The sequence below is a fragment of the Bison bison genome, unplaced genomic scaffold (assembly GCF_000754665.1).
Source record: "Bison bison bison isolate TAMUID 2011002044 unplaced genomic scaffold, Bison_UMD1.0 scf7180017864230, whole genome shotgun sequence".
Classification (NCBI taxonomy): Eukaryota; Metazoa; Chordata; class Mammalia; order Artiodactyla; family Bovidae; genus Bison; species Bison bison.
Window position 1 is genome coordinate 1270018 of NW_011494802.1, and position 11002 is coordinate 1281019.

At 46.8% G+C, this 11002-nt stretch overlaps 1 protein-coding gene across 2 annotated transcripts in view; it reads right to left on the bottom strand.

The window, feature by feature from the left end:
- The window catches only part of UNC13B (unc-13 homolog B (C. elegans)), a 226051-nt gene that overhangs the window by 6633 nt on the left and 208416 nt on the right, over positions 1-11002 (bottom strand). For both annotated transcript variants that reach the window (XM_010846104.1, XM_010846103.1), the window contains exons 24-31: positions 7946-8073; positions 7223-7308; positions 2043-2169; positions 1813-1909; positions 1436-1579; positions 1051-1128; positions 510-587; positions 180-268 (exon numbers count right to left, since the gene is read on the bottom strand). In XM_010846104.1, the coding sequence (XP_010844406.1) occupies positions 180-268; positions 510-587; positions 1051-1128; positions 1436-1579; positions 1813-1909; positions 2043-2169; positions 7223-7308; positions 7946-8073 (827 nt within the window). The remainder of the gene's footprint in view (positions 1-179; positions 269-509; positions 588-1050; positions 1129-1435; positions 1580-1812; positions 1910-2042; positions 2170-7222; positions 7309-7945; positions 8074-11002) is intronic.

Below are 11002 nucleotides of genomic sequence, written 5' to 3' on the forward strand. Positions count from 1 at the left end.
GCGGCTCCAGCTGCTCGGTCCCACCCGAGCACACACGTGGTGCAGCTGACAGGGCAGGCCAGCAGGAAGCGGGGAAGATGCACAAAGGTGCGCTGGGCGGAGGCCAGTGGGGCAGGGGCTCCGGGACTGGCCAGGCACCACAACTGGCTCTGAGGGCCGTGCATTCTGGGGCCACTGACCTGTTTCCAAACACCATGCTGAGCTCATCCAAAACTGTATTCAGTTTCACCTGAAGCTCCTTCAGACTGTCTGCAGTTTCAGGGTCCAGCTGTATCCATAGGAGGCAGGCTTGGCTAAGCTGGTTCTCTTAGGCTTTTCTCCCCTCCTGTGCCCCAACCCCTCCCTCCTAGGGCCTCTACCCCAGTGCCTACTCAAATCTCTCAGCTAAAACCAGTCCTAAACCCCAAGCTAAACTTCAGGTCTAGACCCAGTCAGGAGAGGGCAGAGTTCTACAGCTGAGGAGCTTGGGAACAAAGAGAGAATGCAGCAACCCTGAACCTCAGACCTACCTCCTTGCCTCCCATGGCCTCAAACATCTTCTCCAGCTGCACCCTCAGCTGCTGCATGTTGTTCATCAGGATGCAAGGCTGTGGGGAAGGATGAAGTGTTAAGTCTTGGCTCCATTCAGCACAGAACTCAGTCTAGGGCCCCTGCCTCTCACATGACTCTAAAAACCACAGGGAATTTACAGCACGTGTTATACCTGTCTCTCCCTAAGCACTGAGATCTGGAAGCAATGCTGATGGCTCTCATTAAATGAAGACTAGAAGCAAATGTTTCTGCTTTAACTCTGAATAGGGGGCCCCAGGTATTCATGGGATTACCCTTTATAACTCCCTGAATGTATTTTTTAAAAAAAGAAAGCCTAAGCAAAGGTCTAGCTCAGTAGAGGATAAATTACCAAATGGAGGCTCAAAGTAACTCCTTATCAGGTTCTTGTTATTTTGTGGCATAATCTCAAGCACAGCCCTGCTGGGAATCACAAGTCAGGAGCATCACCCCATCCTCAGCTCTGAGGATAGTTTCAAAAGCAAAGAGCCTGGCCCTCACCATTTTCTCCTTTGTGCAGTAAGCTGGGAAGTTCTTTGATACGATGTCTGCATATTCCATGAGCACCTTCCCGATGGTCTGAGAAGAAAGAGGAAGAGGAAGGAGAAGGGACCCTTAGCTTTCCCCATGAGGATAGTACCTGGGGTCACACTTCTCCCAGAATAGTAACAACATGTACATAAAGAGGAATCTCAAAGTAGGGGACCAATCTCCCTCTCTACCCCACTGAAACAAACCCACCTGTCTGCCCCAGATTCAAGTAAAGGAGCATGGGGTGATGCCAGGCTATACCCAAAAGCCATCACAAAGAGGGGTTGATCTCAGGTCTGTAGATAGGCCATGAGTGTAATGGAGTAAGGGGAAAAGGGTAGGAGGGTCATGGTACCTTAGAAAATCTCCTCATGTAGTGGGCAAGGATGTTGGGGTCTGGGCATTCCAATTTCCGGATGATCTCAAAGCTCTGATTGAGCTGTGTGAAGACGTCCACCACAGAGCAAGAGAAGAGCGCGTGCTCTGATGTCTGCTGGAACTAAGGAAGGCCACACACAGGGTCATCATCTGCAGCTGCTACCTCATCCCAAGTCTGTAAGGCTCTGAGGGGCTCTCTGCACAGCAGGGGTGGCTCCATGGCTCTGGACAGCCCTCCATATGGACTTTATCAGGCAGGGATGGCCATCCCGGCTAGCGCCCAGGAACTCCTGCTGACAGCTAATTGCTGGGAGACCTGGCTAGACACCTGTGAAGTTCAAGCCCCTGACTTACCCCATCCTTCTTATCTCGTTCCAAGGCCCCACGCAGGAATTCCAAGGACACATCCTCATTCTCGTCCAGCCACTGCAGGACAAACTGCTCAAACCACCTGCAGCCAGGCAGGAAGATGGAGGGGTTGGAGCTAGTGGTTGGCAGCTGCCACGTGCCTGACAGCAAGGATACTGGCAGTGCCCAGCCCCTGAGCCCCCCTTCCCTCTGCAGCCCCCCACATGATGACTCACGCTGGGTATTCGGGCACCTGGCCCTGGAGGGCAGGCAGATCCTGCACGTATTCATTGTGGAGCCACTTCACCTTGAAGTGCAGGTTCATGTAGTCAGCACTCTTACACAGCCTGTCTTTTTCATGCTCTGGTTGCGGGGAGAGAGGCGGGGTCTGAGCTTCCTGAGCTCAGGCGGATCCAGTTGGATGGTGCTATCAGGTGTCTTAGAAGAGGAGTGATTTCCCAGCACCTCCCCACAGTCATCTCTCCCTAGCAGTGAGTATTCTGCTAAAAGCCTGACCCAAATCTTCCTTTAGAGGCTAAGTCAGACACCCAGATAAGGCCCACAGTCTTCCTGTGCTGACTTTTGGAAGTGCAAGTGAGATACGGGCTACTGGTGAAGAAGAGGAGAAAAGGATATGGGCGCTAAGGCTGACTAGTGGGGAAACGGCCCAGGACACGAGAGGGATGATGCTTTACTTTACGCTTTATCTTCCAGGGCTTTACTAATCCTAGTAGCTGAGCCATTTCCTCAGATGGACTTAAATGCAGAGATGAGCAGTCATACATGACATACATGGGTTACTGACAGCCACACAGAGACAGGGAAAATCAAAGTGGGCCCAAGCTAACAGAAAGAGCAGTTGAGCAGCCACAGTGTAACAGAATCCTGAGGTAAACTGAACGGCGCCAGAGCAGAGCTGAAACACTGGAAAATGAACTCTCGGAGAAGTATGAAATAAGTCAGTGTGGAAACCATGGAAACACAGCCAGATGAAAGAGCCATCCGGCTACAGGAAATGGGATGCTTATGTGAAAGGTTATACAGCCAAGTCAGCAGAGGCTTCTGGAAAATCTAGGATAAAGATCACCAACAGCTTGCCCAGAGAGTCTAGAGCACTGGCCACACCCACAGGTTTCCTTCATCTACCCCCTTTAGAGATGAAGCATTAATTTTGTTTGCATAATAAAAGCCAACTGTGTGCTTACATGTAACATAATGGTGAAAGCAAGCAAAATGGGGAGAGTACTGAGTGACAGGGAGGGGAAGGTCGTTGTCCTTGGGAACACTACTGCTCAACTCTGAGTTGCCACAGGTGATGCTCCTCCATGTCAAGATAGAACAGCCAGTCTGCCCTTGTCAATCAGTACAGCAGACACCCAAGGAGGAAACGGGAGGCTGGGATTCAGCCTCAAAAGGCTCCTTTGTCCCAGGAATGTCATCTCCCGGCATTGCAGGCAGCACCGCCTCAACCCAAGGTTGCATTTGCAGACTCTTCTATGAAGCAGTGAGCCAGAGAAGAGGAAAAAGGAGTAAGACTAGAGGTAAAGGGACAACAACCGAAAGTGCTTACCACTCAGAAAGAGGACTTTTCGTATACGAGTGACAGTGGAGGCTTGTGACAGAGCAGAGATGCCAATGAGCAGTACAGAAAGGGAAAAAGTCAGGGACACCAAAGACACCCTCCCAGGGCCTCCCCCTTGTCTTCCACCACCCTGCTGTCCTTAAACCAGGCCAAGAACCTAGGAACATAAGAAGGAACCACCAGGAGGGCCCTCTCTCCTTTCTGGTCAACAACCCACTGGGAGAAGGGGCAGTGCTGCTCCATCTCTTCAGAGCTCCCTGATTCTCTTCTTCTAGGGACCTTCAAGCTACTGCGTTTGCAGAGAATTCTCACTTTCTCTGTCAATCCATAATCTGTAGTCCGGCCTCAATCCCTAATTTCTAATTAACTTCTATGGTACAAAACCTAACAGGATGAATGATGAAACACTGCTGCTGCTGCTGCTGCTAAGTCGCTTCAGTTGTGTCCGACTCTGTGCAACCCCACAGACTGCAGCCTACCAGGCTCCTCCACCCATGGGATTTTCCAGGCGAGAGTACTGGAGTGGGTTGCCACTGCCTTCTCCGGATGAAATACTGGCCACACTTTATTCTAACAAGTCTCATGGAGTCATGCTCCAGTAGTTACTTGAGGCTGTTGTTGGGGGGCAGGGGTGTTAGAGGATGGTTGATCTGTTAAAAAGGGGCAATTGAGTATCTAAACCTTCTCCTGCCCCTGACTTCCATGTTCCTCCCTCCATTCATCTTTCTCCTTGGAGAGTTCTTTCAACCTCGTGATTTCAACTACCAGACTGCTGACATCTCCCCCAGATCTCTCTCTGGTTCTGGTAATGTCTGTACAAGTCTCTGATGGAACATCTCACTTTGCCTGGGTTTAACTCCAGTCACCATCTTTTGCTATCTTAACATCTTCAGCTGAAGTTGAACATAGTATACACACTAATCTTACCCTCTTGTTCAATACTGAGCATCATCTTCAAGTCTTCCTTCTTCCTATCTATTCATATCCATTTAACCCACCAATCCCTGTTAATTTCATCTCTAAAACTTCTCTGGAATTTATCCATTTCTTTATAGTCACACTTGTACCTGTCTAGGTCTCATTACCACCATCTCCAACTTGGATTACTATAATAGTCTCCAATCTGGTCTTCCTCCAACCTATTCTCTATATGGTAGCCAGAGTAAGTGGCTTTTCTATATTAAAAATGTGGTCATGTTAATCCCTTGTTTAACCTGGGTTGCTGTTCAGTGGTTCTCAATGGCCTCAGGATAGAGTCCAAAATCCTAAATATGGCTTAAAACCTCCTGTATGATCTAGCTCTATCCTGCTTCTCTGTCTTCACCTCTCACTCATCTCTTCCCCTACACTCTAAAGTGTTAATCACACTGAATTACCGTATCCAGTTCCTGAAGCATGCCAGCTCTCTCTAGAACCCAAGTCTCTGAACATACTGTAACCTCTGCCTAAAATGTCTGTCTCTCCCTTCCCTGTCACGAATGCCTTCCCTCCCCACAGCTAAGTTCTATCATCCTTCTTCAGGTGTCAGTCAGTATATCACCTCCTACAGAAAGCCCTCCCAGGTGCTCTTTCCAGGTCTGGGTTATGCGATTCTCAGCACCCAATGCTTATTCCCTTGGTAGCACTTAAGTTTGAATTGTAACTGCCAAATTATAGGTTTGCTATCTAGACTGATCTGAGCTTCTCACCAGCTAGGACTATGCCTCATTTATCTCACTGGGGTTCCAACAACTAGCATAGTATGTGGCACAAAGAATGTACTCAATATGCTTGGTGAACAGGGTAGGGATTTACTGAAGAAACTTTCTGTTCTGTATCATAACTGGGACAGTAGTTACACAGGTGTACTTATTGGTCAAAACTCATCAAATTGTACTCTTAGAGTGTTATCTTATTTTATGCATATTTTACCTCAACAAAGTTGACTTTAGAAAGGCTGAGTGAATGGTAGCATTATAACAGCAGCGGTCAACACTATCCTTTTATCAGCCAGGTCTCCAAACCCCTCCCCTTCTCTTGCCCTTCGCCATCCTGACAATCACCAAGTCCTGTCACAGCTTCCTTCCAATGTCTAGCCAAGCCCATTCTTCCTCGAAGTTCTCTGCTATAATTCCAGCCCATCCCCCTGCCATAAACTATCAGACCATCTGTACCCAGCTTCCAGTCTCTCCCTGTTCTGCCTGCCCCCATTTTCCACTGAGGTAAAATCTTATAAAAATACTATTGTGTTAACACTGCATCTCTGCTCATGAGCCTTTAATAAATGTCAGGCAGTATTCTAAGTATGTCACATACATCTCAGCCACTTTGTTAGCTCAACGAAATAGATGCTATCATCACTCCCATTTTATAGATTAATAAAAATGGGAGCTCACAAGAATTAAGTAGCTCAGTCTAAGTAGCTCAGTCTAAGAACACACTGAGGAGTAAGTGGTAAAACTGAGATTTGAAACCAGGTCAACATGAGTTCTTTCTTTAAATCAGTTTTCAACTCTTTTATGTTTTAAACATCAGCAGAATTCCCCTTTTGAAAGAAATTTCATTTAAAGCCTCATATAAAATTGATAAAAGCAGAGCTGACTTGGCATGCGGCAGGTAGAAGTCCTGGGGCCCAGCCCTGCACGCCCCTCTCCTGCCCCCACCTCCACCCTCCTCTTGCTGTTTCCCCTTTTTACCTGTTTCCTCTGTTTGAAAAACCTCTGCCCAGCCTTACACTATTCCTCTTGTGGAATCAATACACTTTTCACAGGTACTTGTCTTCCCGCCCCTGCCCCTGCCCCCTAAATTCACTAGAGCTGGAGTTCTTTAAGAACTGGGGCAATACTCCTCGTCGCACTCACCATGTGATACCTGGGGGAAAGGGACAGGTGACCAAGTCAGAGGCCGGACCAGCTAAGGCATGGCCTACAGTCCCAGGCATGACCCAGTGCGGACAGGAGGCAGCCTGCTCTGGGGAAGAATTACAGAACGTGCATGGACAGTACGTGACTGTCTCAAACTAAGCACAGATCTGCAGGGTTTCTTTCAACCTCAAAACTTACTGCTCCTAAACCTCAAAAGTTTAAAAGTCTGAGAGGGTTACCCATGTCCTACCACCCTACCCAAATAACACATGCAGACTCTGGTTTGTCCTTGCTCCAGACTGCTCCCCCTCCATCTAGGTCCACTTTCACAGACTGAGGAGACGACTGACATAACATACAGCAACAGGAAATGCACTTATTTATAAGTGAGCACAGATGGGTAGAAACAGGAAGGTCTGACACAGGAAGGTCTGATAGGGAGTGATATCTTTGTGGGCCAAAGTGGGAGATGAACAGAATAAGCAGAATGAACAAGATGAGTAATAACTGGTTCCATGGAAGAAGTGAGGAAAGAAGTATCTTTCTGGGTTTGTCATGCCAGTCTAGAACAACTTTCAAAGAAAGTCAGGCCAAGCAGTCTATGGTGTGAGAAAATAATCTTATCTATGTATTTAAAGTTCCATGATGCTGTAAAACTGTAAAGGCAAGTGTCGTAAGACCATTCTCTAGGGAGTGGGCCACTCGAGAACACCCAGCATGGGAAGAGTTGATCTCTGGGCTGGAAAAGTGTGAAATAGGCGCTTGCTCTGGAGCTGGAAGGAGGAACCTACATCCACACAGCAACTTCCATTACTCCTTTGGCTGAAGCTTTGCCTACCCAAGGTCTCCTGAGGCCTATCACCCACTATGCCTAGAATCCTTCTAGTTTCTCACCGCACTATTTACTTGGAAAGTGTAGTTGTCTGGGAGAAGAAAGGGATGGAAAACAGGTGCTTTGGCTAGGGGTTTGCAGCCCACTGCCATGCCTTACCCTCCAGTGCATATTTCATGTCTTGGGCAAAGAGTTGCCACATCACTTCTGCGCTGACTTTTCCCACATTCAACTCCTGGGGAAACCTGGATGATGGAAGAAGACATAGTCAGAGAACAAGGCAGAGGCATTTGATTAATTCTAAGGCCAACAGGACTAGTTCTTGGAGGTCAGATTGAAGAGAGGAGAAGCCTAGGAAATAGGGCTAGGCTCCAACTGTAGAATAAGGACCCAGGGCCAGTGGTAGGCAGAGGGACACATTGGAGCAGAAGATCCCCTCAGGCAAGGTGGCCCTAGGGGAGATGATGCCTAGAAGGCAGGGAACTCTGCCAGGAGGAGAAGGGTTGAGGCTGAAAGACAAGCCCAGGCTAAATAAGCTAGGGCAGAAGAAGCAAGAAGTTGGGCATCAGAAGGCCCTCTTTATTCACAGTGGACGGACACATACACGCCTGGTCTCTGGATCCCCAGGGACTCCTAGGGCAGCCACTCCCAGAGGTCTCTCTCTCCAGGGAGGCTGGTTCAGTCAGGGCGGGGCCCCTCATTATGTTTCCACACCTGTCTCCAGAAACAGTCACCCAGACAGATACAAGGGACAGAGGGACAGATGGACGAACAGGAGGAAGAGGTGGCACTGTGAACACACAGAGACAGGAAAGAAAGAGGCTGTTAGACAGGTGGACAAACCAACCACCAAACAGAAAGGCCAAGTGAGGTGATACTTACTGGTTCAGAACGAGGGTGTAGGAATTCTTATCTTCCTCTATGATTGACACAATGAGTGTGATGAGTTTGGGCCAGAAATCCAGGTTCCTAATGCTGGGCCCCTGTTCTTCTGGAGGCAGCTCCTGATTCTTATTCCCGAGAAGATGGTGATAGATAGTGAGAGTCAGAGGAGACTATGGAGAGTCTTCCTCTCCCCCTTCCCCACACCATGCCCCCTCCTTTAGAATCAGGCACCCTTCCTTTCTTATACCCTGTCTTCCACAAGACACCATCACCCGTTCTACAGAGCGGTGACCACTGGGAGGTCCTTGGACAGAAAGAATCTGTCCCTGAGAACTTCTCTCCCAAGCTCCAGAGCATTGCTCTAATAAGCTTGATCAGTCCAGGAGACATAAAGATGCCTGTCCCCCTTCCTTCTTCTCCCAGTAGCTAAGAGCATAGTGAATTCCTGGTTGAAGTAAACAGCCCCTTCAGTCTAAATGGGTCTAGTTCCATGTGATCCCCATTGGCAGTTCTTTTATTCTAGTGGTGGCCCTCCTCTAACATCACCCACTGCCCCACCACACACAAGTACATCTCAGCTCTGAGAAGTTCCTTCAAGTTCTACAGGAGCTACAGAACAGATCCAGCATGCAGGCTGGCCCAGCCCTCAGGGAAGCAAAACTTCCCTTAGCCCCCTGAAAGTCATTAGGGGGAAGAACTGCATTTGGAAGTTATTTGCCCAGCTGGATAAGAAAAAGCCTTGGGAAGCCAAGAATATTCAATGTGGAAAGGATAGTCTCTTCAATAAATAATGTTGGGAAAACTGGATATCCACAAGCAAAAGAATGAAATTGGACCCATATCTTATGCAGAGGGCATGTAGCTCAGAGGGTAAAGCATCTGTCTACAATGCAAGAGACCCAGGTTTGATCCCTGGGTCAGGAAGATCCCCTGGAGAAGGAAATGGCAACCCACTCCAGTACTCTAACTCAAAATGGATTAAGGACTTAAATGTAAGACCTGAAACCATAAAACTCCTAGGGAAAAAAACATGGGAAAAGCTCCCTGATGGTCACTTTGGATATGACAACAAAATCAAAAATCAAAAAGTAAGACTATATCAAACTAAAATGTTTCTACACAGCAGAAGAAACAATCAACAAAATAAAAAGACAACCTACAGAGGGTGGAAAGTATTTGTAAACCACCTATCTGATAAGGGGTTAATTCCCAAAATAGATAAGGAACTCAAACAACTCAATAGCAAAAAACAAAACAAACAAAAAAACCCCAATCTGACAAAAAAATGGGAAGAAGACTTAAACAGACATTTCTCCAAAGGAAATACACCAATGCCCAACAAGTACTAGGAGAGGTTTTCAATATCACCAATCATTAGGGATGTGGATGTGACTGGTAATGGAAGTAAAGTCCGATTCTGTAAAGAGCAATATTGCATAGGAACGTGGAATATTAGGTCCATGAATGAAGGCAAATTGGAAGTGGTCAAACAGAAGATGGCAAGAGTGAACATCAACAATTTAGGAATCAGTGAACTAAAATGGACTGGAATGGGTGAATTTAACTCATGACCATTATATCTACTTCTATGGGCAAGAATCCCTTAGAAGAAATGGAGTAGCCATTATAGTCAACAAAAGAGTCTGAAATGCAGTACTTGGATGCAATCTCAAAAATGACAGAATGACCTCTGTTCGTTTCCAAGGCGAACCATTCAGTATCACAGTAATCCAAGTCGATGCCCCAACCAGTAATGCTGAAGAAGGTATAGTTGAACGGTTCTGTGAACACCTACAAGACCTTTTAGAACTAACACCCAAAAAAGATGTCCTTTTCATTATAGGGGACTGGAATGCAAAAGTAGGAAGTCAAGAAATACCTGGAATAACAGGCAAATTTGGCCTTGGAGTACAGAATGAAGCAGGGCAAAGGCTAATAGAGTTTTGCCAAGAGAATGCACTGGTCATAGCAAACACCCTCTTCTAACAATACAGGAGAAGACTCTACACATGGATATCATCAGATGGTCAATACGGAAATCAGACTGATTATATTCTTTGCAGCCAAAGATGGAGAAGCTCTATACAGTCAGCAAAAACAAGACCGGGAACAGACTGTGGCTCAAATGATGAACTCCTCATTGCCAAATTCAGACTGAAATTGAAGAAAGTAGGGAAAACCACTAGACCATTCAGGTATGACCTAAATCAAATAACTTATGATTATACAGTGGAAGTGATAAATAGATTCAAGGGATTAGATCTGACAGAGTGCTTGAAGAACTATGGATGGAGGTTCATGGCATTGTATAGGAGGCAGTGATCAAGACCATCCCCAGGAAAAAGAAATGCAAAAAAGGAAAAATGGTTGTCTGAAGAGGCCTTACAAAAAGCTGTGAAAAGAAGAGAAGCAAAAGGCAAAGGAGAAAAGGAAAGATATACCCATTGGATGCAGAGTTCCAAAGAATAGCAAGGAGAGATAAGAAAGCCTTCCTCACTGATAAACGCAAACAAATAGAGAAAAACAACAGAATGAGAAAGATTAGAGATCTCTTCAAGAAAATTCAAGATACCAAGGGAACATTTCATGCAAAGATGGGCTCGATAAAGGACAGAAATGGTATGGACCTAACAGAAGCAGAAGATATTAAGAAGAGGTGGCAAGAATACAGAGTTCAGTTCAGTTCAGTCGTTCAGTCATGTCCGACTCTTTGTGACCCCATGAATCGCAGCACACCAGGCCTCACTGTCCATCACCAACTCTCAGATTTCACTCAGACTCATGTCCATCGAGTCAGTGATGCCATCCAGCCATCTCATTCTCTGTCATCCCCTTTTCCTCCTGCCCCCAATCCCTCCCAGCATCAGAGTCTTTTCCAATGAGTCAACTCTTCGCATGAAGTGGCCAAAGTACTGGAGTTTCAGCTTTAGCATCACTCCTTCCAAAGAAATCCCAGGGTTGATCTCCTTTAGAATGGATTGGTTGGATCTCCTTGCAGTCCAAGGGACTCTCAAGAGTCTTCTCCAACACCACAGTTCAAAAGCATCAGTTCTT